General features: G+C 37.8%; 1 protein-coding gene across 2 annotated transcripts in view; it reads right to left on the bottom strand.

Annotated features, from left to right (window-relative positions):
* Positions 1 to 27,611, bottom strand: part of HHIP (hedgehog interacting protein) — a 91,812-nt gene that overhangs the window by 53,420 nt on the left and 10,781 nt on the right. For both annotated transcript variants that reach the window (XM_026499417.4, XM_044384342.3), the window contains exons 3-4: positions 25,606 to 25,762; positions 24,728 to 24,929 (exon numbers count right to left, since the gene is read on the bottom strand). In XM_026499417.4, the coding sequence (XP_026355202.1) occupies positions 24,728 to 24,929; positions 25,606 to 25,762 (359 nt within the window). The remainder of the gene's footprint in view (positions 1 to 24,727; positions 24,930 to 25,605; positions 25,763 to 27,611) is intronic.

The raw sequence follows: 27,611 nt of genomic DNA, 5'->3' as shown, positions 1-27,611 counted from the left end.
TACCTTTTCTGCTTCAACAAGTTAGTCTAAGTTTCACCCCTACCTGAAAACAGGTGGCCTGGAGCAGGAACTTGATGAATGTAACTCTCTATTAGTTTATTATGTTAATTCTCATAGCAGACAGCCCCATTGGCAATAGTGCTGATTCTAGAACAAAATTTTTTTCAAATGTTCACAGACTGGATCTTAGATAGTTATTGAATGAATTTTGCACCATTACTCGAGTCAGTCAGCATGAATTTGAATCCTGGTTCTGCCAGTTACCAGATATATGTCTTTTGGAAGATTACTTAACTTCTTCGAAAATGAGTTTTCTTATCTATAAAATAGGATAATAACACCTGGATTATAGGACTATTGCAAGGACTAAATGGAAGTGTATTTTGTGACACCTCTGAAATGTAGTGGACTTCGCAAAGGTGCATTCCCTTCTCTAAACCAAAGGTATGTAGAAGTCTGGCTGTATAAAAGATGAATTTGCCAGAGACTATATTCAGCCCCTTTTTGTTTGGCCAATATCATCTGAAGGGTCATAATTTACACTGAGTAGCTGTTCTCCTTCTCTACCCCAAAGCACTCTACTTTTATGAAAGCAATGTTTATTGCAATGTCACGAGGCAGGACACATGAAGAGAATATTATTAGGGTATTGAAGGAGACATAAGTAGGATGACCCGCTCTACTATTCGGTTGTAACCAATGAATGATAAGAGGACTGGCTAAACATCACAATTACATAGAATGACAAAGCTGTGGTATATTACCAAAGAATAAATCACCCTTGCCCTGAAGACTTGACCATCTATTTTAAGCTAATCTGTCATGGAGCCTAAGAAATAAAGAGTAATGCCTTGAAAGACAATGATTTGGAAGGCTAAGCATCTTTCTTTTCAGTGTTTATGCTTTCATACATATTCTGAGAAACTTTTTGTCCCTGTGACTAGTGAGGCCAGACTAACATCTCTTGGGAGAGCTGCTGTGCCGAGAATGCTGTGGCCTTATGACAAGCCAGTAAATAGCTCTACAATCTCATTCCTTTGTCCCCTTCTTTCCGCTCAGAGTCGTTTACATCTTTAATAACCTTTTAATAGTCTATAACTTACTAGTCTAAGTTATAATTTTAAAGTTACAAAATGTCCTTAACTATACCACATCTGATCACTAACTCTTTATCATAAAATAGGCATAAAAATGGCCTTGATAATGGCAACAAAATGACTAAAAACAAAAATGTTTTAAAAATTGAGAGAATGTCCGTTAACTTTAACTTCGTATATTTTGTGCCTGATACGAGCAACACAATGACCGAGCCTCCTCCTTTTGCTCTACTTCCCTAGTATCTCCTCCTCCTTTCAGTCATCAGGAAAAGCAGGAAAAGCAGGTGGCTGTCGCTACGGACAATTGCCAATAAAAGAAATTTTATTTTTAATTTAATTTGGATAGGCAGAGAGCAAATGTCTTCCCAATAATTTCTTTTAAGAACATTTCCTATTTTTACTTTGTTTTTAATATTTGAACACATCTTTAACCCCCCATTCCCGCTCCCCCCTCTCCATTCTAACTCCAGTAGCATCTTTAATCCCAAGACATCCTACTCTTTGGAATGATACCCTTAATGCACTCAGGATCACAGATAACAAAATCTTGCATTTTAACCAGTCTTTTTCCTTGAACAACTTTTATGCTGTTTCTACTAATTTTTTTTAAACCTTGCAACATTTCCCCAAAGACTGCTTCTCGCTAATCTCCTGGCTCTTAAAAAAATTCCTTTTCTTTAAGTTTGGTGTCATAATAATACTTCTGAGAGCCTCCAGGGAGGATACCGAACTTAATTATATTATGGCCACTGTAATTTGGTGGGTCAGCCACACTTACTTCCTTAACCAATTCATATGCTACTCAAGGCTAAACCAAGAGTAACCTCTCTTTATGCTTCAGCAACAAGCTGTTCCAAGAAAGCCGTTGTTTATAGTATTGAGAAACTGTTCCTCCAAGCCACATCCCAGTGTAATGTTCAGTTGGCAAAAAGAAGGTTGTATGTTGTTCAACACGGAAATCTGCCTCATTCGACCACCCAAGAGGGCAGCAAAAATAAGTCACCTAGTAAAGGTGGTCTTTTATACAAAGGTCAAACAGAATTTTACTGGAAACTTTGGGTGGACTGGAAAGTCCTGGCTGAATACAGTGAGCTGCATAATTTAACATGTGCTCGGGTTTACTGTATAAGTGAAGCTTATTGCAAGATTGATGCATGCTTGGTGATGGTTTTTTCTTTAAAAACAGTGATTTTAAAAAAACATGAAGCAAGATGACTTGTGCAAGATATTGCTTCCTAATCCTGCCACAAGCCTAGATCAGCCCCCTTCTTACTCCTGTTTTTTTTTTTTTTTCGTTTTCTTTTATTGGCAATTGTCTGTAGTGACAGCCACCTGCTTTTCCTGCTTTTCCTGATGACTGAAAGGAGGAGGAGATACTAGGGAAGTAGAGCAAAAGGAGGAGGCTCGGTCATTGTGTTGCTTGTATCAGGCACAAAATCTACAAAGTTAAAGTTAACGGACATTCTCTCAATTTTTAAAACATTTTTGTTTTTAGTCATTTTGTTGCCATTATCAAGGCCATTTTTATGCCTATTTTATGATAAAGAGTTAGTGATCAGATGTGGTATAGTTAAGGACATTTTGTAACTTTAAAATTATAAAACTTGAGGGTGACCATTTGTCCTAGTTTGCTTGGATACAGTTCCGGTCTATGTTCTAGCGAAATCAAGAGACCCTCTTTTCACTCTCAAAGGTTTACCAGTTTGGATGACAAATTACATTGTCACCCTTATTGTAATACGTACATCATCTGCTAAGCATGAGCAAGGGAGGAAAATTCTAAAAGTGCGCTTTCAGACAAAAATATCAGTTTTGTTTAGTAAATGATTTCAAAGATTGCTATATAGGAAGATGACATCAGTATGGTCCCTGTCTTCTCGGAGCCTATGGTCTACATGGAGAGATAATGGCAGTGTAGGGTGGTTCGTCTTATAATAAGGGATGTAACTCATAAAGAATGTTTTTAGGCTATTTTGTATAGAGCAGAAGGGTGGAGTTATATATAGACAATGTTGCACTGTTAATGGTAGAAAGCAGCAGTATATCCAGAGGGTCAAAACAATGCAGTTGGGATTTGAGATATGTATAGAAGCCCCAGGTGTGCCAATGACTGCTGGAAATCCAACGTAAGTCGTTTAGAGTAGGAAGCTGAAGAATGCAATCAAGAGCACCTATATTTTCTTTTTACTAGTCCCATACGTAGAACTCTCAGAAACAGTTCATGGTAATGGTGTCCTAAAAAATGCAAAACTCTACGAAATATAAACCATTAAAAAAATTAGGTATATAGATAGGACTAAAATGCGCATTTAGACAAATACATTAACTTTTTAAAGATACCCCTAATTTTGGTAAAATATTGTACAAATGATATCCTAGTGGTCTTCAAAGACTTAAAGCAATACAACTTCTCAGAGAGGAGTGTACTGGGAATAACTAATTGATCATCTAAATTTGGGGTCAGCCAACTTTTTCTTAATGGGCCGAATAGCAAATATTTAAGGTTTTGAGGGTCATATAGGCTCTCTCTGACAACTACTCAATTCCACTGTTGTAGCACAAAAGAAGCCACAGATAATATGTAAACAAATGGTATGGCTGTGCTCCAATAAACCTTTATTTATAAAAACAGGCAGCAGGCCAGGTTTGGTCTGCAGTTTGCCAACCCCCAATCTAAGTGATTGCTACATAGTATGTCTTAAGTATACGTTACTCTGGCCTACAAGCCATATAATATCCACATATGTTGAAGTAGTTGGTATAATTTATTACATGCTTTAAATTCAATTATTTAACATAATCTTAAATTTATTTTCCAAGAACCAACCGTTGTAACCACAGTGATCTTTTGTTAATATTTTAACATTACTAACACAAAAAGAAATGACGTAATTAGCTCCAGTTTTTTAACAATGGGTCACCTTTTATATTCAGAAACTTATAAATATATCATACTTATTCTTTATTTCTTCTCTAAAAATGAAGAATAAAGTAAAAGCATTTGCTTTGGACATTTATCCTAAGTGAGGATCGAGATTGAAAAATATTTTCTCTCTGTTCAGTCTGACCCAAGGTACTTTATTTTAAAAAAGAAAATGAGGAACATCACATTGAATATGAATAGTCTAAGCAAATTAGTAAGGTTTCAAAATTCTTGGACAAGAATGTAAAAACCCCCACACCATCCACAAAAGGGGCTACCTAAAGACACATTCAGGGGGTGTCTGTGTGGCTCAGTCAGTTAGGCAGCTGCCTTCAGCTCAGATCATGATCTCAGGATCCTGGGATCAAGCCCCATGTGGGGCTCCCTGCTCCGTGGGGAGCCTGCTTCTCCCTCTCCCCCTGCCACTCTCCTCCTCCATGCTCTCTCTCTTTCTCTCAAATAAAGAAATGAAAATGAAATCTAAAAAAAAAAAAAGAAAAAAAAGAACAAAAACAACAAAAAAGAACATAAAATCCTGAGATCTGAACAATGGAGCTTAATTCTGGAAGTTACTACTTTAATGTGGGCTACGTTACAAAACTAGAGATTTATTTCCTGTGCCCAAACTCTCTCAGGTTTCACATTTCTTTCTGTTTCTTCCTCTTTGAACCCAAAGATTCTCAAACTTTCTTACCTTCAAAATCTGCATTTGAGGAAAGAGCTGAAATCTCACTAAACTAAAAAGACTGGTAAGGTTAAGAGTCAGTATTCTTGGGGACATTTGCATTTTAAGAGATCAGACTAATAAAAAATTTTTCTGTTGAACTTTAAAAAGTATATTTCATACATCCTTGCTTTTGTAAATACAATTTTAATGTCTTAGTGGCATCCTTTAAAAGAACGAGCTCATCTGTATTTTGTTTCACACGTGGAGATTGTTTTCCTAAAAATAACTCTAATCATCAACAGCATTAATAGTGCAGTTTCATGTCTCTCTTCCCTTAAGAAATTCCATTTAATTGAAATATCATTGAAAAGAGAATGCAATTCTCTTTTTCTATTTTGACATTTGAGGATGTTTTGTCTTTTCTTTTTGAAGATTTTTATTTATTTATTTGTCAGAGAGAGAGAGAGAGAGAGCACAAGCAGGGGGAGCAGCAGGCAGGATCATGACCAGAGCTGAAGGCGGATGCTTAACCGACTGAGTCACCCAGGAGTCCCGACATTTGAGGATGTTTGGAAAGAAAGAAATCTAACCCAGGGTGAATAGGTTGGCAAGTAGTGCCATGTAGCCCTTCACTTTGTGTTCATGGATAAACACTATTTTCTTTTACGAAGAGCACCTGAACAACCGACAGGTATTGTCATCCTGACATGAATCCGTCAGTCGTGCTGTCTAGACTTCAGGGTATGTTATGGAATGTTCTCTCTGCTCTGCAGATCTGCTGTTTCCTACCCTGCTATCAGTTTCCAATGCTTGGTAAGTCATCCCCTAGAGTGCCCTCTATGCTCTCCACATTTCTAATCCACTCTTCACTGTCACTCAGAAACATGAACATTCTGGGAAAACGAACAGCAAAACATGAGACTTGTTAAATAATGAAGATTAATTTTACATATAATTCAATGTCAGTATGACTGTGTGTGGCTAACCAACCTCAAACAAATTATTTCATTTCTTCAGGCTCTCGTTTCCTCAACTGTAGGATGAAAGAGCTAGGTTAAGTGATTCCAAAGGTCCCTTCGACTTCTAAAAGTTTTATGATTCTATGACTAAAGCACATGGTGCTTAGTGACAGCTATTTCCTTTGAAGCTCAGAAGCCATTTTTGCTTATTTTTGCTTTCCTGGCTCTGTCCCTAAAAGTTGATGTTGAACCGACCGCCGGACAAATGAGACGCTAAAGCACAGAGCTGTGATCGGAGAGGTCCAGTCTCTTCTAAGCATTTTTGCAATCCAAAAAACTTTGAAAAGCAAAACCTTTCTTATAAGTTTAGTGCAAATTTATTTGCCAGCAAAACTAGACCTGAACTGCTGTGAAGCATTTTATAGTCTCTATTTATTCCGCTCAGTTTGCATATTCAGATGTTTTTCTGTACATTGATTACAAGGTGCTATCCCAGACCCCAGCACGGTTGTCAGGTAATACTAATAAGTGAACCATATTGATTTAGTATAAATCAGAAAATCCTAGAATTCTGAAAACTTATCTTGTGTCAAGGGTTTCATGGAAGGGATGGTGAGGGACAGCAAACCTGATATGTTTCTAAGGATGACCTGAATACTACAATGTTTCAAATTTTGCATCTAAGAATAAACGATGCTTGGCATTATTTTCATGACACTTGCATGTATATTCCTTGATAATTCTCACCATGCGTCTTTTAAATTATTAGTTAATCAAAATATTCAGCTGATCAGAAGTCCCCATTCTCTGTTACGGCTAAAAGGAAACGTTATGCATTTTAGTATTTTGCAGGTCAGTGGTGGGAACACTCAGACAGCCTCATACCAAATAAATGAACAAATAAATGGGGAGATAATTGGAACCTGCTTAGAAAGTAACCCTGGCACACAAATCCAAAAGCCTTCATTCCCTCCATCTTTTTCTTTTTCTAATACTACCAATCTCTACCTGAATGTTTACAATTAATTCATCATAATCCATCAACATACAAAAAGAGCATTTCTGGACTTTTCCCAGTTCCTCTGGCTCAATCCGAAGAGGTGCAATAAACATTAGCTTGATGAATGAATCCATCAATGAATGAATGATACCCCTATAGCCATCTCCCCCACGTGGAGCTGAGCCATATTACTTTTGCAGATCTACAAAGCACAGGGGAGACATTCAGTAAGTTCCTACACAGAAACCCTTCGGAAAATAGGTTATTCCTCTGAGCTGAATTCCTGCTTTTCGAACAAACCAAAAGTAGCTTTATTACCATCTATCTTCTGGTTAATAATCCTCTAGCTGGATCCCATCTGGACCTTCTGAGAGTGAAAGGCCAGTTTCAAAGAAAAATGCTTTCCCATCATATGACATAACCAAGTGGCAGAATGAACAGTCTGACAAGGGGTCAGGGTAGTGAAATAAAGCAGAAGGGGCAAGTCATTTCAGCTTTCTACATGAGCGAATTAAACACTGGTTTTAGAAGGAACAAATATGACTGAGAATGGTATAATATGTGTTACGGAAGACAAGTAAACTTTTTAAGTGAAGGCTAGTGAGTCCTTAGGCATAATTTTAGGCAGAGAGAACAAAAGGGAAAGTCTGTCATACACTTACGTAATACCACTCCTATTTAAAACTCAGACATATAAGATATAAACTAGTTTTTTTCATTACAATGAAATTAACTTTTTATTTTTGAATGCTTATTGCATGTAGTTAGCATTAATATGAAGAACATGTTTAAATGTGACCAAGGCTCTCAATGAGAAAACAAATGACTACTTTAAAGATTGTCCTGCTAGAGATAAAGGTGTACACATTCTTGGGTAGAGTCTGCGCTTTTCAAACTTTCTCTTGCTTTCATTTAAGTGAATAAACAAGAATGGATTTTAATATGCATATTACATACCTAGCAAAGGCACCCTAACAGACTCATGTAAATATTCAAAGTATAAAAAAAAGGGACAATATTACTCTTTAGGTAGTCTACAGCACATTAGTCATACTATTATAACTAAGGACAAATTAAAACATGTCATACTTGTTTACCGAAGTTAATTAAATTGTACACCATGGAGCTCAACGTCAATGGAAAGAAAATGTGAATCTTACAGCCACAGGGTGCAAAATATTCCGAAACTATATGTTACAAAAACACAAAACCTTATCATTAAATATTTCATATTCTTTGAACTTGTTGGAGGCAGTTCCCTACATACATCTGGTATCCTTGTAGATTTGGAAGCAAACTCTATAGCGACTCACTAATAAACAGGATCAATGGATGAAATTGAACTAGAAGTTTTACAGAAGCCTTTCAAAATAAAGGGAGGACCGTGGGTTGTTACTAAGTCAGTCTCTTGGACGCCATTGTTTCTGGTGATTCAGCAGTGTTTCCTGATGCATACTTTACTGGTCCATCATTTTTAAGTATCTTGGTCTATACGTCTTACAAATGAAAGTGGACATAAGCAAGAAACTAGTAGTAGGTGAACATTGACAAAGCACCACCTAATTAGGTATTGTACCCACAGAAAGCTTTAGTTGGGTTGCTTTGCAACTCTGAATGGCCCTAGGATATGACACAGCTGAAAGCTCAGTAATAAAAAGCATGGGGAGAAGGGCAGGCAAAATTAAATATTAAGAGCCTGGACTCTGATTCAGAGCAGGCTTAGCTGCCCCATGAGCAGTGAATGTCTGCTTTCTGCGTGGATAGCGCAGTCCACGCTCTCTTCCTCTAGTAAGAACACCAACTTTCCTCCGGAGCACTACCCCTTCCGCGCTTGGGGTGCAGTGCTTTGGACTTTGCTGATCTCTGCCCCCAGCTCTGGAGAAGAGCATGTGGCCCACGCCTGGCCAATCATAGCAGCACATGTTCTGAAATCCATGAGTGGCCTCAGTTACAAGACTTAGGTTGAACCTCTTAGGAAAAAGCAGCTCCTACTCCTCCGAATTTGCTAAGCTGGTGAGCCTGGGGCTGCTGCGGTCTGTGCCACAGAAGAAAGTCTGCCCAAGAATGAAGCTAGCACAAGGGAAAGCCCCAAGTCAAAACAGGGGAAAGCAAAGCCGAGAGTTGTTTTCTTTTGGTTTTGGATTAAGCCCGTTTGAACTGAGTTTCTGTTTTTCCTAGGATCTTCTCCCTTTGCATGCATTTTTCAATTCTTTCTAGATTCAATTCTTAAATTGCCCTGCCGTCTGGATGAGGAAGAGCTCCCAAATCCCCTACAAGGGGAAGTAGAGCAGTCATAGCACCTGAAGAAGCCAATTGGTTACAGAGAAGCCTGCCACATCACTGGGGGCTGGCCATAATTGTCCTCGTTGTCTACCACAGAAAGAAACTCTGAATCTTTCACTGAGTACATAAGACCCTTTATGAGTACTGTGCCTTGCCCCAGTTTACATGTCTAGCTTTATCTCAATCCCCATGATGTTTCCTGCGTAAAAGCCTCTTGTCTCTTTTCTGCCAATATCCTTCAAGCGTTGTTCCCTGTGTACCAGGTAATTTATTGTTTCCTTTCCCTCATTAGATTTTTCTCATAACCCTATTGCTTTTCCTGCCCACCATCCATCCCTTGTGGTCGGAGCACTCTGATTTTCATGTGGGGAACTGCCTTCCATACTCCAGGCCTTGTGTTTCGGGTTGGGTTCCAAAGATGGATCCTGTTCAGGACCTAAGACATATTATGAATTGTCTCCTGGTCCATGTCCAATGGTAACTGAATAGCAAGTCTCCAGACAATGACAGTACTGGTTAAAATCATCAAGATACTTTAACATAAAATTTTTGTTGAAGCAAAACAAAAACAAACACACAAACAAATAAAGACCACCTAGCCATATCTCAGCAGGTGCAGACATGAGGACAAACAAACACTTTGGTAGGATTAACATAAGCAAACAGACCAAGACAGTCTGAATGCTAGTGTCTTCACATCTATCATCTATTTTGTTCTAACTCTTGTTTCCAAATTCAGTTCAAAATTGTGAGTTTGCCATTTTCTCAAGTAAAATCTTAGGGTTATCAACAAGTTACATCGACACTCGACTTTACTGTTAGTATGTTTCCCGGATCCAAAGATAAACAATTGGGGGTGGGATGCAGGGAAGAGGACATTCTGTGCTGAAATTTTTGGAAGCACATGCCGGTGTAGTCCTAACATTAGTGTCACCAATTTAATATTGTCTCCATCACTTAAAGATTCCTTTCCGTCTGTTGACAACTCTTTTACCATTGAGTTTCTCTCCTGGGTGGCATTTAAGCTATATTTAAAACTTACATCTTGTTTATATATGCTCTTGAGCCAGAACCTTTGATTTACAGGAAGGAATTTGCTGATCTCTTTCCTTCCCCACTAAAAAATTACTAATGTTACAGTAATTGTGTCTACGACTGTTATTGTTGATCTCCTCAAAGGGTTGGTACCGAATGCAAAGCTTAGATAGCTTGGCTTTGCTTGTGCTATAATCCGAAATAAAAGTCAAAAAGATTATAGAAATATTCTACATTTAGTCTGTGAATTTGCACTTATATACATAAACACCGTCTGATTAAAAATTAGGTGTGTCATTTTGGAGAAAAGCAATATTTCATTCAGCCACACAGGATTCTGTTACATATATGTGTACATGTAAGTATGTATATATGTAAATATGTAAGTATTACATATGTTTAAACCATGTAGAACACTTACAGTCAATAAAACTGAACAGTGAAATACTTTTCTTGAGGGAAGAATTAAAAATACTGGCCCATTAACTGTCATCCAAAACTAACGGGAAAAGAAGAGAAATTAGACATTCATGCAACTAAAACATGAAAATCTGGGTCAACCAAGTTATGCCCTGATCATTAATGAGAAATTAATGATACTTTGTATTTTATATCTTGTAAAAAGGCATTATTTCTCAATGTTTCCAGTCTAATATAGGCAGTCTAATATTTCTTCCTCCAAAACTGAATCTAAATTCCTCTGTTTAATAATGTCAATGTACATTATTATTCCAAAAAGCACAATAAAAACTTTCTCATGATGGAGACAACAACAAAAAAAATTGACAAGACTTGTTTTTAATCACTATTTTGTGAAAAATTAAATGTATTCTGATGCAATATTGTTATTCATCTTTAATAACTTATAAATTTTCAAGTGTCACAATAAATTCAAATTAGCAAAATTATGGGATTAAATTTTCTACAGTGTTTTCCAAATGTCACCCAAGGCAGTCATAATTTAACTATGAATCTGTTTTGAACTCATTTATATTTCAACTCATTAAATGTTTGGTATTTAAAATTAAATTGTAATGAATTATAGAAAGGGAAAAAATTAAATTGTGGAAATAAAAAGCTTACTGGCATGCTTCATCTGGAAGTTCAACAACAAATGTGTGGCTAAGACTAACTTACGGGTACAGGGAAGGTCTCACTTTTCCTATGATATCCAACAATGTGACTAAGTGCCTCCCAGAAATTTAGAATTAGAAATGCAGAGGTTAGATAAAGTTAAAGGTCATCCCCCCACAGGCAAGAGGGGGCCAGCTCCCTACCAAGTTTCCAGCAGACCTGCTTCCCTAGGGCACATCATAAAAGTAATTTACTGACAACTCACCTTACCAGGGGTCACTGGGGGCCTCAAGTCTTCTGGAATTCACTTTTAAGAAGCATGATTAAGTGGGGACAACTATTGGCCCTAAAGTATTTATGCTGAGAACAAATGTCTGTCAGAATTAAATTCTTGGTGTGTGGTGGTTTCAGACTGAAAAAAAGATGTGTGGCCTGATGAAAAGCACATATATTCTATTCACCAAATTAAATCTTAGAATGAATATTGGTTAATTGATTTATTAGGTTTTAAAAAAATACTCCAGAAATCCAAATAGACAACACAGCCTAATAAAGTGGAGAATGGATTTACCAAGTTAGTTAAACCCTTTTCAATCTTTTCTAGTCCAGTTTTGTCTTACGTTGGAGGAACAAAAGCATTCACATTATTTCAAAGAAAAATGAAAATGTCATTTAAACCGAGCCAAGGAAGTTGACTTTAAAATTTTTGCAAGAAAATCGATGTCCCAATTAAAACAAATCTCCAGCTTTTCATGTTTTTGATAGTGTTGACATGAAATAATTGGTTTAATATCAGGTTGAGATGGCTTTTCCACATTTAAAAAATTACTAACGGTTAAAAGTGTGCATTGGACAAAATTGAAGCAGATTATCTGACACTGCGTGTGGGATACAGCTCTAATCTCTACAGTGCGTGGAAGCGAAGCTGGTAATTTCAATTGCACAGCGCACATCTCAGTAATAACAGGGATGAGCCATGCAATTTCAAGGAACACCCACAATGAAAATTATTCTTTCCAAACAGAGAATTGTTTTGGAATAAGTTAGGTGAATTGGCTCCATGGGATTTCTCTCAAAGAAGCACAGCACTGAAATCCTCACAAGTGCAAGTAAAATGATCAAGCATTACCCTCTTTCCCTTTTCCATTTTTCACATCTAGTTTATTCTATCCACAACCAAATTAAGTTTTGTAGATTCACGGGCAGGTAGAACAGGAGATCGATTTTTGCCAGCTCAATTCATAGCCTGAAGGCCTGGTTAGTTCAATGAGGTTCAGTTGCCAACAACAAAGAAGAAACGCACTGAGTCTATCTGGGAATGTTCTACTCTTGAGAGTGAATTACGAGTACTTTATAAGTAAGGTCACTTACTTGTGATTAAAATAGTTAAAAATTCCCTGCAACAACATTTGCATATCCTTCTTATTAGAGGTCCATAGTTTCATAGTCTTGTTATCACTTTAATCCTCTCGACTTCAAGATACCTGGATTTGGCCTCTTGTAGGCTAAATCTGGGTATAATTATACTTTACAAAAATAATCCTCTGACCCTTTTTCTCCACTTAAATTTGCATTTCCCAAGGAGGTATGCACGTGTGCACACATACAGTATTTAGTTGTGGTTACTGTTTTCAGGAATTATCATTTACAACTGGCATAGAGTGAACCTCTTCTTTATATTACCACGACTGATATTTTCCTGTCATTTACAACCTTTCAGGGAAACCCATTAAATATCCTACATTGTTAATGTGTCAAGTTTGAAAATTTGCACGTTAAACCTATGGGAAAGGAGGAATAAATTCAGTAAACAGCATATGTAAAAATGTTTATATTTAATAGGGTAATTTTTAAATTTTTTAAAAGATTTTTTATGTATTTATTTTTTTAGAAAGCAAGACAGACATTAGTGGTTGGGGAGGAGGGCAGAGGGAGAAGGAGAGAGAGAATCTTAAACAGGCTCCACACCCAGCATGGAGCCTGATGTAGGACTCGATCTAACGACTTTGAGGTCATGATCTGAGCTGAAATCAAGAGTTGGAGGGTTAACCAACTGAGCCATCCAGGTGCCCTAATAAGGTTAATTTCTAAATATTCCTCCGAGTACTGACCCACCTAAAGTTGGAACTAAAAGGAACCTCACCTATCATTGATTCTCATTTACAGGTGAAAAATTGAAGTTTGAGTGGTCAATGGCCCATGGGCACAAAGCACATTCGCAGCAGAGCTGGTGCCAGAGGTCAGTATTCTATATCCCTGCTTCACCTCTACCCCTATATCCCTGCTTCCTCTCTGGTCCATCCTAGTCTACTCTCAACAAGGCTGCTATTGATCTTGTTTAAATAGTTTGTCAGATCATGTCAGTCTTCTGTTCAAAATCCTCCAGTGAGTCCCCGTTTCATTCGAAGTAAAAGCCAAAGACCTTGGAACATGTTAAGACCCTACATGAAACAATGCCTGCTTCCCATCCCCACCGACACACAGATGCGCAACTCTGTGACCTCACCTCCGAGGTCTCTTCTTCCTTCACTCAGCTCCAGACTGGTCTCCTCCTCAGCCCACTTTAAGGTCATAATCTACCTGCACCTTCAGACTTGTAAGTTTGAAAACTTACCACCCTGTTATCCCTACACACTAAAGACATTATCCTGCCATTATTAACTGAAACCTGATGTCTCACTTCATGCTGAGTTACGTAGCTTTTACAAGTTTAACTGGAGTAATGACCACACGGAAAGGTGAGGGCACGTATTTGCCCAGTAAGCTCTGCACTAGCAGACACTGATGGTGTCTCTGCATCAGGACAAAGGAGAAAAAAAATCAGAATAAAGCAAAGTAAGCCCCACCCTCTCCGAGCCTGTGCAAGCGCGAAGCCTCTAGTGCCCGAGTCACACCGATGGCTTCTCTTTCCCATAATTCCCCTGGAAACGGTTGGAGACTTGGACTGCTTTCCATTTCACAGAACCTGGAGCTGGAAAGGATCTACGGTATCATTTAGCCTAGTCCTCTGACTTCAAAGATGAGGACTCAGAGATCCCAGAAATTTAAGCAGACTGGTCCAAGTCCCATAACCACGGGCAAAACTCGTCCCCTCGTCTTGGCAGTGGATGGCCACGCAGTGAGGTGGGATATGACAGGAATGTAACACATTAGGGATCAAAGGTGTTGAAAATTGATGCTGTCACCAGAGGTGGTTTCCTTAGTAGTGCCGGTAATAATTATTTACCAGGGAAGACGCTCACCTAGTCAGTCATGTCCAAAAGTTGTGTTTTGTTTTTGTTTCTGTGCAGAAGTTTTGTATGTATTGACATTTAATCAAAACCAAAATCTTAAAATAGACCCACACCCACACACCCATACCCACCCCCACACACTCATACACAAACTGCCTTGGACAAGGAGACATTGTCTTTAGGTTGCAATTAAGGAGTTATGTCAACTATTGGGTAAATCTTTTTGGAGCTAGCCACATTACTGCGAGTCACAAAATCCTAAGATCAGCCCCAGGTGACACGCACAGAGACCCTGGGTGTAAATACATTATTGATGTCATGGGGTGAATCTGATCTTCCCAACCCCTGGAGATTTAAACAGAAGTTTTAATGGTGGTTAAAAGGGAAGAAAACCACAGCAGACTGGATAAGAGAGTACGAGCTACGTGGCTTTTTCAACCTCAGGTCATAGGCTTGAGTCCAGTGTAAGGTTAGGAATTGATAACTTATGACAGATGTTTGGTGACCTGTGTATGGAGGGAAGTCAGTTCAAGTTTTGTTTCACCTTTTCTGAACAGGTGTGTTCACATCTATCCAACAAAGATGTTTGAACTGTGAGAGCCTCATCACCAATTCTTTCATAGAAAGCCCAAGATTTAATGGGAATTAAATTTGGTTATCTTTTTATCCTTTTTAGAGTAATGCTTTCCCAATTTTTTCTAACCTCGTTGTCACTGTGTACATTTTTAGGAATTTTTTTGAACAGTTTCAAACTGTTGGCTAAGGGTTCTTAGAATAGATGTGTTTTCCCTACCTAGAAATAGCCTGAGGTCAGATGTAATTTTATTTAAGTGATTTTATTTATTTGATCCATTGGATCAAAGGTGTGTTAGGATAGGAGGCTGGTTTAGAAATAGCTTATTAAAATTTTTTTAAAAAGTAAAAAATTTAGCTACTCTTAGAGAGCCAGAATATTTGATATTTGGATATTTGATAGGAATATTCTTTGGTCAAGAATTTTTTTAACAATATGTAAATTTTTAAGATCCTTTTGTCATAATGTTTTATTTTTATATTAACTTCAGTTTATTGGGTTTGGTTCACAATCAGATTAAATAATTTTAATTGCTAGCAATGATAGAATTAATTAAATTCTGTGATGTTCTCTTTTTCTGTTCTTGTCCTACTACAATGTGTATGATAGAGTAATTAGCACATATTTTATCGTAAATAACTATTTTTTACATATTTTCTGTGATTTGAAATTTAGGCATGTGGAATTACACATTATTTTAAAATGAGTAAATGGATGAACTTAAAATTAAATTGTACATGTCATGCCCAGATAGAGTAAAATGGAAATTCACTGACTAAAGGATTCAAATTTTACCTCCCCTTTGATGGTAATTGTGACCACACGTGTTGTCACCTGGCATCACAAAGTCATGCTGAGATAGACAATTAGACAGTTTAGAAAAAGATTTTCTCAAGCTTTTCTCATTATAATACATTACAGAATGGCCTCAATAAATAGCACTTTATTTTTCAAAGCCAATTTTGATTGCAAAGTCCAAAGCTGATTTACTATCTAGGCAGTGATCCAGTTTTTAAAAACACTTTATAGGGGCACCTGGGTGGCTCAGTCGGTTGTGCGTCCAACTCTCGATTACAGCTCAGGACATGATCTCAGGGTCATGAGATTGAGCCCCACATTGGGCTCCACACTGGGCATGGAGGCTGCTTAAGATTCTCTTTTTCCCTTTCCCTCTGCCCCTCCATCCCGCCCCCCTCTAAAAAAAAACAACAAATAAAATAAATAATAAAAAAAACATTTTATATACGTCCTCAGTTCTCATCACCTTGACATTATGATAGTTGAATATAATCGCAGACTTTACAGACTTAAAAATAACTCAACTAAAAGTCAATTGATGAATGCTACCAAGAAATAAACTAAACCGTATTGTACTAATTGATAATATATTTACTGTATATGATTATTATATACTATATAAATAAATCTATTTATTATATAAATGTAAAAATTAAAGAAGTCTGTTAAAAGCAAAATGCTACATAAACAAGAGGGAGATGGTTGAGGTCATTCCATTTATATATTCTTGTTCCTGATCTCCAACACATTTCACTGATGTTTGTGGTTGCTCTTGTTTAACTTTGAAGTTTACCTTTAAAGTTCTCTCTTCCCTGACTTCATGGTACATTTTACTGATCTACTTAAAAAAAAAAATTTGTGGAGTAAAATGCTCTCTACGTCATGACATTACATGTTACCTTCGTCGCAACTCTGCCCAACTGCTTCCCTCCCAATCCCGAGATCCTACATCTGTGCTTCGAGCAATAGTTGCTGGTGGGCAAAAATATGTGCCTTCTTAGTTTTCAGTCGCAGTATATTTCCTTTGCAAATCCTACAATTTATTAACTCTATGGCAGATTGACACAAACCATGTTCCAAAATAAACACACAAAAAGACCTTCATTACTATAATATCCAGGTTGAGAAAAACTACTATGGAAACACGGAAATTCTAGTGAAAGGCTGCTGCCGTGCTCGGAGTCGCCGCACTGGGCTTCGTCATCCTCAGGCATGTGCTCTGAGAAACCCCAGGACTGGGGGGTTTTGCATCACGGACGCAGGTAGCAATGCCATCCACCTACTATCAAGCACTGATGTTGTAAAAGCAAAGGTTTTGTCTTTCTCTAGTTACACACCGAAACAAAAATATGGTCTAGGTTTCCTTTTTGAATTAAACAAAACTCACACACATACATCAATATCACTTTGTTTCCATGGGTCTGCCATGTAATTTTGGTGCCATTGCTACCCCTATCCCAGAATTTCCATAAGTTATCATTCGATCCCATATTAAGGGGGCTGTTACATACCAGGGCACATCGTTAACAGCGGCCCCTGGAGCCTGTGGGCCATTCTGGGGGCTGGTCTTGTTTTCCCTCCTTCCCGCCCTTTTCATGTTAGTATGACAGATGATAAGAGTTAATACTTACAAAGCATTTCGGATTCATGTGAGATTGTACATGCAAAGTGTTAGGTGCAAACTTTAATTATCTCTGTTCTGCAGATGAAGAAACTAAAACTAGAGAGATTAAATCACTCCCCTAAGGCCGAACCACCAGCACGCAGCGTGGCTGCGGTGACTGGGACCCAAGTTTGTATGCTTGACGCTTGATCTAGGCCGTCAGCTTCCTCCCTGTCCTGCCAGCCAGGTCTGGTGCTATGGAGAGCACTGACATCCCCCGTCACCAATCTCTGCTTCTTGAACGTACTTCTCAGTCTTTCCTCCTGTGCAGTCAGCTGCCCAAAGGCAGAGAGCAGGAGAGCACGGGGATTGAGAGCATAGGATCAGATAACTGCCTTGGAAATCTGGCTCTGGTACTTGCCAGCTGTGTTAGCCTGGCCAGTTGGCCTAATTTCTGGGCCTCAGTCTCTTCATCTGTGAAACGGGATATTAATACGTGCCTCACAGGGTTACTGTCAGAATCACAGGGGTCATCTATGTCATGGCTTAACAAAGTGAGTGCTTGAAAAAATGGTGGCTCTGCTTAGGAAGAATGAAGACTGCAGGATACTTGCTAACAACACAGCTTGCTTGAGGACTGTAGTTTGGAGAAAGAAAAGCTATTGAATGTCTCTAAAAGGGAGCGCTAGGCTACTTTCTACCATTTACGGATAGTTTTGTGAAGCCTGCTATTTTCTTTTCGTTAGATAATATAGCTCCTGGAAAGCAATGACAGGTGGTATCAACAATAGCTCTTCTTTCTTCTCTTTCTAGTCAGATACTGTGAGGTGGTGGCAGCCACGTTCGGACAGATGCTTTTTCAAAGTGGCAGAGTCTTTCTCTAGGGTCCAGATTTCTTAGTTTTTCACTTGTTTTAATGATTACCACAGACTTCTGAGATTTATAGGCTCTATTTCCTCTGCCCTTCAAGTCTTAGATAAATATAAAGACATTAATGTAAAAACTTTCCTCACCTCAGCTGTGACTTATGGGACCTAAAATGCAGGAGAAGGCAGGCCTTTCTCTACTCAACTGCAGGGACATTACATCTGCCACTTCAGTTTCTGCTTCAGTAAAAAACATGATGCATGATGGAAAATAATTTATAGATTAAACTGGTTTATACTGGCATGCACCATATATATGCACATTTATGTTGATTAAAATGTTTTATCAATAGGATTGCAAATGCCAAAATAAAGAAATAAGAATGCCAGGAATGAAAACTAACTTAAACCAAACACAAAATGACACTGACATTATTTCACATCACCAAGGGACTCTTTGCTTTACATAAAATAATTGCTCCATGGACGTTCCTAGTAGATTTGAAATGAGGTTCAACGTATTTAAAAATTAAAAACATTTTTTTTCACAGAGTACAGGGCATTCTGATGTAAAGTGTTAGTGACACTCAATAAAAAAAAATAGTTGGACTTAATGCCATGTCATTACTACTTGATATAAAAAAAATAACTGTGGCCCCAAATTTTACTTGCAGATGCACATTTTGCTTACATTTTAACTTAATGGTTTGGAACCAGAGTGTTAAACTATAAAGAAAGAGAAGGCATTCAAAGTTTTTATTTGGGGGCAGACTATTTAACTTTCTAGCCACTTTTAGAATGAAGCTATCTAATGGTTATTTCCACCACTCATAGCAATTCTCTTCTAATGCAGTAATCCGATTGACCCAAAACTTCAAAATGCCATATCTACACAAACATTTTAGGATGGTGATTCTTCTACTGCAATATTTACCAAATATATTTCACAACCCTCCTTCAAGGAAACACATGCTTTCTTCCAACCCAAAGTACGCTCAAAAGCAGACTTCTAATGATTTTCCGAGGAAGTATTTGACACACGGTCCAATCATGGGCATACGTATTTGTATGCATGGTATAATATATCCACTACTACTTTTGATAAGCAAATTATGTTTTCTTCTGCTCTGACTTATTTCACTCAAGCAAAACTATACTAACATTCCATGGGCTGCCATAAGATAGCAGTTTAAGGCAGAGGAAAACATGAAAGGTTGGGTCTCTGACAAACTGCAGAGAAGTAGGACATCAGCCCCAATGGGTTGATGAGCACTTGGATTTCATTAAACTTTCGATGCTCATAATTATGCGTGTGATTTACAAGCATGTGAAATCAGAGGCTGCCCCACTGGGGCTTGCCCCGGCACACCCTGCGTCCTCCTCCACATGCTCCCGTGGCTCCCGGGCGCCCGGGCCACTGTCTCTCAAGAGTCCCACCTCAATGGGCTCAGTCACCCGGACAATCAGCAGCTTTCAGCCTTATGTCCTCTCCTCCCCTGGTAAAAGGATTGCTTCAAAAAGCATCTTTTGAAATGAGGATCCAAGTAGATAGAGAAGGACAGGAGTCCAGTCACACTTGTTCCAATGATAGACAAGTCTTTCGGCTTTGTCTGCTGCACGCTGCTAGCCAAAAGGACTGCTGTGGGTGTGAGCCTCTCCGTCTTCTGGCCGCTCATGAGAACGGAGTGGCAGAGAAAGCTGCGTGTTGGTTTCCTTGAGAGGCCACCCTGTAGGTAACAGGTGCGGGCTTGTCCTTCCTGCACACACACAAAGCTAAGGCTGACTTTCAGATCCTTAGTAGTCAGAAGTTTAGTAAAATTACACTAGAATAACTTTTGGTGTCCTTGTCATTTTTACAAGGGTTTACAGATGTAAATGCAAACTACATATTTTAGGAACAGGAACAATATTTTGCCAACTAGCTGAATACCAGGTTCCAAAAGGAACAAAAACAGGAAAAATTTATAGGCAAAGCAATTGTCCAATTAGAATTGCTGAGATTTTACAATACTGTTTTTCAAAACTTTATATCAAGAATCTTATATGGTGCAAAAACGATCATTTTCTCCCTGGAAGTGGACAAGTAATATGTATAGGCCAAGTAAGTGACCAAAGGTACAGGGCAAATGACAACTAGTATTCAACCATTTGCTCCCCGTGGACATTTCAGTAATAGCACTTGGGCATAGTCTGGGCAGAGAAAACGGGTCTCATTCAATGTGTAACTGATCCAGGGGTTTGATTTAGTCTAGATCAGTGCCTCTCAAATTGGTTACACATTGAAATTGCTTGGGAAAGCTTTAAAATCACACCAATGCCTAGGTTCCAATCCCAGACAGTGCGATTTAATCTGGGCAGCAGAATTTTTGAAAGCTCTCAGGCAATTATATTGTACAGCCATTTCTGAGAACTACTGGCTTGTCATTCCCAAGGACCTCAGATAGGTAAAGCTGGTTCTAGCACTTGCCAGAAGGTCTGATTCAGAATCCAGATATAAGCTCAATTTAAAGATTTCAAACTACCAGTATCTTAAAGAAGTTTTTACCCTGGGAGATCGATAGCATGATTTTTAAAGTTTCTCCCTTTTGGGATAAAACAACAACAACAACAACAACGCATGTGCACACATACACACACATACACACTCACAAATGAAGATTTTAAAGACTGCTCACGAGTTGAACACTTGGATCGTTCTTCAGTGTATCAGTGGTCAGCTTATACAGTGCACGATAATAAAAAATCTATCAAATCATTACATACTCTTAAGACATTTTTCTGCCTCACTCTCTCACTCTTTACTTGGCAATTTCACAAAGCTCAGTCTTCTAGGATTTGAGCTGTTGTGAAGGGGATCATCTCTTCCCAAATGAATGGCAGTTTAAATTCATATGGCATAAGAATTTATTCCATTAATCCAACTTCACAATTTATTTCCTAGAGCAAAGAAAAGTCAAATCTTTAGCTTGTGTTTTACATTTTTGCATAAACTTTGGTTTGGTGAGACACAGATAATCATGTGTACTAAAATCTCCTACAATATAGGCAGCACAATATGGATTTAAAAATAAGACATCATATTTTTAGCTTTAGACAGGGCCACTTAGGGAAGAGTTAAGTTCCTTGGATGATTGGCTATGTTGATGGCACTTCTCTGAAGTAGCTTTAAGAATCAGAGCTGGTATAGGCTTGAGGATACCAACCAAGTCCAACTTCTTGCCACAAAAGGTCAACCCTTTACCAGGGGACAGAAATTCCTGTTGATTCTTCATTGACAATTAGCAGAAATGGAATTCCCGATTCCCTTACAGCAAGCACTAGCTTTCGGAAACTCTTGTAATCAGGAATTCCTCTTTATGTTTGATTTAATATACTCAAACTGATCATTAATTAATATCATGGGGGGATCTTCACTGCAGTCTGTCTTGTTTTCATTTCAAGGTTAGGTTTAGTATACATTATTAATTTCTGGGATCTGAGTATTGCAATCAATACTTTAGTCAGTTAAAAAACCTTTATGCCCTCTCTTAGAATTTTTAAACTGAAAGCATAGAGAAGTGATATACATAATAATTTATGAAAATGCTACTTGTATTATTTATGTAAAATGATTGTTGACAAACACAGAATACTGCCATGAACACTCTAACTATTCATATATCAAGAAGCCTGAAAAAATTACTGTGAAATAGGTGTGAAAATTTTTTTGCTTCACAAGTCTCTGAGGGGCATATCACAGAAATCAATGGTATGATCAACTCATGAATGTGTTGGCATCTGCCCCATCATACCAACAGTAGCCTCTTCCAACGCTTCCAATTCGTGACTTGTGAGGTAAGTTTCATGGCGCCTAAGATAAAGGACAGTTGTAACATCACCCACCTGAGGTAACAAGGCTGTGGTCTCGTTACTCATTATACAGTGTATACTCAACTATGCCGTGATAGGTTCCTATCTTATTGACGCCGCTAATTCCAAACTCCAAGAGAATTCAAATATTGCACTTTAAAAAATATGTTATGGTATGTATTCTACAAATGTAGAATCATGGATTTTGAAGTTTATTTGAAGCCCTCAAAGGTCTGGGACTGTCCTAGGAAACAAGGCACAAAGGGGGTTCTACAGAATTTCCAGAGGCCTGTAGAATATACCCACTGCAGACTCATGGCACTGTCATAACCTGGCTTATACAATTTTATTGCGTGATGAAATGCCTCGAGGTAGGAGAAGATAAACTTTCATTCACTATCCCAATGAATGGGCATAAGTTGAAACAGAGGCACTCTGAGAGGACCCTAATTAAAAGGCTGTCATTCCCTAGGCAAGAAAATTGAAGTAGAAACGAGAACATCAGTTCTTTACTGCTTACAACAAAATTGAGCCCATTTCTTACACCTACATTTTATCATGCATTATCTTTTTAATACATATATATATATATATATATATATATATATATATCTTTTAAGATTTTATTTATTTATTTGACAGAGAGAGAGAGACAGCCAGCGAGAGATGGAACACAAGCAGGGGGACTGGGAGAGGAAGAAGCAGGCTCCCAAAAGAGGAGCCTGATGTGGGGCTCGATCCCAGAATGCCAGGATCATGCCCTGAGCTGAAGGCAGATGCTTAACGACTGAGCCACCCAGGCGCCTCTAATACCAATATTTTTATTCAAATAATATTTAAAAGCTGTATGTTAACTCTTTCAAATATTTGAAAATACATTCTAAAGCCATTGGCAATGTGTATCATGGTTTACGTCCTTCATCTCAGTAACGCTCTTGCTACAAAGGGACATTAAGGAAGTCATTCATAAGCAGGTTAAATAATACACACAAGAATGATAAATCACATTATTTACACTGATAAAAAGAAAATACTGGAGTCACTCTAAATGTCTCATAATTAGGAATTGGAATGCCCAGAAGAGATAAAAACTAAGTTTTTGAGAAAAGTTTTCAAATCTGGTAACATACTCATGACATATCGTTATGTCAAAAAAAAGAAGGCTAAAAAGATGTATATATGGTTTGATTTCAGTTTTATTTTAAAGCTGCTTAGGAGAAAAGCAACAAGAAAACATGTTCTTGTATGTTTCCGCATTTATTAAAATGGACCTGTATTACCTTTGCAGTCAGGATCAATTCATCTAATTTTAATATAAAAGCTGGAAGTATATCAAAATGTTAATAGTGGTATTCTTTAACTGATGAGATTATAGGTGATGATTTTTAAAATCCATTCCCCAATTTTTTCTTTCCTAGAGAGTACATATAACCTTCACAGTAAGAAAAATACACTGCTAGTGAGTAATGCACTTGCTGTTGTATCTTAATTCTTTGCTCTTTAGGTATCACTGGCAGTGAGTGATCACAACACAGTTCAAAATGTACTTATTAAAGTCTTCTGTGCAAAACACTAATGCTCCAACTTAAGAGACTTTTGGTGATTTGTTGTGAATTCTAATGAAAACTTTTATTGGGAGAAAGTTGAAACTACTGAGTTAAACAGATCTTCCAAATGATCTGTGTGTTGGTGCTGAAGTTCTTTTCCATAAAGGACCACACGTGCCATAAAGTACTTCTCTTATGCAGGATGTCTTGGTGACACAGTCACAACACACAACTGAATTTGGGTGGTACCAACGATATGGAATATAGAATCCCTGTATTCTAACTGGATCATTCTAATCATTTTACATGGGAGGTAATGAATCGATATCAGGAATATACTTCTGTTTTTTCCTGACTTGTTTCTGGTTTTGCTGTTCTTACCTTTGAATAGAGCTCAACAAAGCAAGAAGGAGCTCATTTCTATATGAGTAGAAGAGTATAAATCCTCCTTGGCCTTTTTGCCCCAGGTAAGAAATAAAGACAACCAGTTCTTCTCCAATCCTACTGTTACTTTGTCTCATTCTAAATTAGTCATGAGCTATTGAATGTGCCTCATTTTAAAATGCCACAGTTTCCTTTACAGCTTCTTACTGCTAAGAGTATGTTATGCTCTCGTCAAACAACCATGACGGTAATTTTATTTATATACTACTAGATTATTTAACGTAAGAATTCAAATTGGAGAAGTGAGAAGGAAGACAGCATAAGCATATGTAATATAAAAATGGCCAACTATAGATGAAAACATTTGACTTACCTGTAAAAACATTGTACAAGGAGGGCACCGTAAAAGTAGCATTTTTTTTATGACAGACTCAAAAACAGATGCGGTAAAAGAGTGCTTTGCTATTGCCAAAATAACCAAAAGACCTCTTTGTTTCTACTAGCAAGTGCTGATACACAATTCTAAGTATTACTGTTAAACAACATTTAAACACATACTTTGAAAAACCAAGAATTATTTTAAATGTGCAAGTTACATAAGGAAAGCATGTCAAGATATCAGCCTGAGAGCACGGCTTAAGAGTCACCAAATAACATTAAAAATTTCATGTCATGGTCCCAATTCAGTTGCCATAATTATTGTCCCCTTAGGTTGTCTCCTTCTGTCCTCCTTAAACATTCTTTCTTTTATTACAAATACTTTCAGCGAGAGCGATACCACTAGAATAAAATTAACATAGCCAGAGCAAAGATAAATAAAATTTAAAAAGCCAACCTTTATTCCACTTTGAACAAGTTTGTGAATGTCCAAATAAGGCTCCTTGAAAATTTCTCCTTCAGGGCTAAGTATCTTCACGTAACCTTCTTTTTCCAGAATGAAGAGACGGTGCGAGCCATCCCCGCTATGCAGGGTACCGACGGGCTGCCGCAGCCCGCTCACAACCTCCTGAAGACAGAAGCAGTTGTGTTTGTGCTTTCTAAACAAATTAAAGAAAACCAGTAAGCTTTTCTTGAGGGGAAGGAGGTAAAGGATGCACTTAGCATCCTTTTCAAAATATATTTCCTCTAGGAATCAAGGGTTTCGAGAATCATGACATGCTGTTAACCCCAAAGTCACAATATGATTCTTTTAAATTCTTTTCAGTGGAACAAATAACCTTCTACCAAAAATTCAAAGAGAGACTCAAAATCAAAATTTTACGTGTCTTAAAATTTTATAAGCTCATCATCTTGTCTTTCAGTGACTATAATTAAAGTTAGCTTTACTCACAATAATTAAGCCTTACAGAAAGGCCCTCAGAGAGAAAGTTCTAAGATCTACTTATAAAACTCTGATTTGCTAATAATAACACTGAGGAATATTTCCATGCTAACAACAATCATAAAGGTCAAGTTTAAAACTATAATCATGAAATTCACATGAATCACAGAGGAGCCAAACTCATAATAAAAGATTAGTAGTCTAAGCATTAAAAGCATGGATGCAAATACGATATTAGAGAAGCAAACTACCAAAAAGAAAAAAAAAAAAAAGCATCTGGAGGGTATAGCTGCTGGAATCAAGCACAGATGATTCACTATCGAAACCACAAGATTTGTCAGTTGGTTTTTTGTTTTTGTTTTTTAAGATTAAAGAGCATTTATCTTTATGACCTGCTGATCTCTTCCACTTTGTCATATTCTTCCATCTGGTCCAGGTAGTTAGATGCTGGTCCTCTGATTTGTTTTCTTGGAAAATCTGGAAAGCACAACCCACCATCTTTTCTTGCATAGTAAAAGCAAAACTCTTCAGCAGTAGTTTGGAGGAAACCTTTAAAGAAATGCAGAAAGACTCATTAGAAATATTTAGGGTCACAGTAAAAACACCCTGTTTGAAAGATAAACTATAGGAAAAGAATTTTTAGAAAGTGTATGAATATTCTGGGAAAATAATAAAAGGAAAGAAAACCACTTTCTTTTGGCTTGGGATTTCCATTTCTTCAACCAAAATTTAAGAATTTCAGTTAAAGTGAAATAATATTGCATTGGCTATTTTAAAAGACTCAAAGGAAATACACATAACACAAATCCAGCATTAATCTTGTTATTGTACGGACTCTGTTTGCAAGCTTCCTCATTTACCCTATGTTGTAAGTTTATCCCATCACTATTCAGCACTTTCTCCCCCTACCATAATAAATAACTTCCTAAGAAGAACATGCTAGAATCAAGAAAGAGATAGGCCGTCAGATGCTTATTTGGGTCATTTTACAATTCTTTTTCTATTGTCACTCACATGTGATTAAATGGTGCATCTAGGGACTATCAATGGTCCTTAGACGCTGTAATAAATGACCGACCCACCACAGTGGTGCTAAGAGCAGAGCCTCCATTTTCAAATATGTATGTGCCTTTCCTACACCTCACTTATAGAGAATAATGATTATTTTGTAATACAAGAACTATATTTAAAATGTCCCTTCAGTTTTCTCAATCAGAAAGCTGGCATGCCACCCTCACTGAACAAAAAACAAAAACAAGTCAAAACAGACTTGCTTAAAGAGATCTGAAAGATGTTTTCTCTTTTCTTACCGATTGAGAATTTTTATCAAATAAAAACAGCTATATTTACTAAAAGAGAGGAGGACTTTATGAAAAAAAAAAAGAGTTTTGACATTATTTTCACAATGTGAGTTAATAAGGTATTTTGGGGGGGGGCATATTCCTAAGACTGCTTCCATATTCTGATTATTTCTGCTCTCAAAGTGTGATATTGCTACCAGAGTCAACCTTATATGATGTCCTAACTGCCTGCTGCAGGTCTCATGTCTTTGACTATGCATAATGTTTTGGTTTTTACCTAACAAATTAAATTACTGTACACATAACAGCTTCATGATAAAGGCACCTTGTGACCCAGTTGATGTTCAGAAGTTGTATAATGGATCCAGGTTTGCAAGGATTGGTAAGAACAAGAATTGGGGACAACCAAGTGAGACTTTTCAGTGGCACATGAAAGACTTAAAGTCTATTTTCTATGAGCTTGACTTAGGTCCCCTCAAACCTAAAGCCAATCTTAGAATTTTGAGGGTCTTGATGTACATTTTGACCTAACTTTCGGGTAAAATGTATCACCCCTAAATTTCTGAGACAGACTTTTCAAGGCCAGTATGTGACTAGCCTATTGGGAAACATCTTCTCCTTGGAAATCTGGCAAGTGAGAGCAGATGTCCTTGGGAGTGTGTGTGTGTGTGTGTGTGTGTGTGTGTGTGTGTGTAGGGGTGGGGGTAGGGGTGAGACTGAAAGGAGGCATGGCAGCTGGGAGGGGTGCTCCATGGGAGGGGCAAGGCAGCTGGAAGGAGGTTATCTTTCTTTGAAAAAATTCAGGGATTAGAAATTGGGGAGGGGAATGAAGGCTGTAGCAGCATTTACTCTTCTTCAGGGATTCACTGTTTATAGAAGATAACTTTTCTCCTCCATTCTTTCCTGGCTAAGCATATAGATGAAAACTGCCCAGTAGTGTTGAACAAGTCTGTTTGATGTAAAAAGAAGAAAAGGAAAACTGTGGTGCTAAATCAAACTTTTTGCAGTTTTGGGCTAGATCTTTTTTTGGGGACACGTACACGCACACACAGCTCCCATCAGGCAGCAAGATCTCTGTGCCAATATTATGCATGCCG

Source organism: Ursus arctos, unplaced genomic scaffold, assembly GCF_023065955.2.
Source record: "Ursus arctos isolate Adak ecotype North America unplaced genomic scaffold, UrsArc2.0 scaffold_11, whole genome shotgun sequence".
Taxonomy (NCBI): Eukaryota; Metazoa; Chordata; class Mammalia; order Carnivora; family Ursidae; genus Ursus; species Ursus arctos.
The sequence above is the reverse complement of the archived record's forward strand: the minus strand, read 5'-3'. Positions and strand labels throughout refer to the sequence as shown.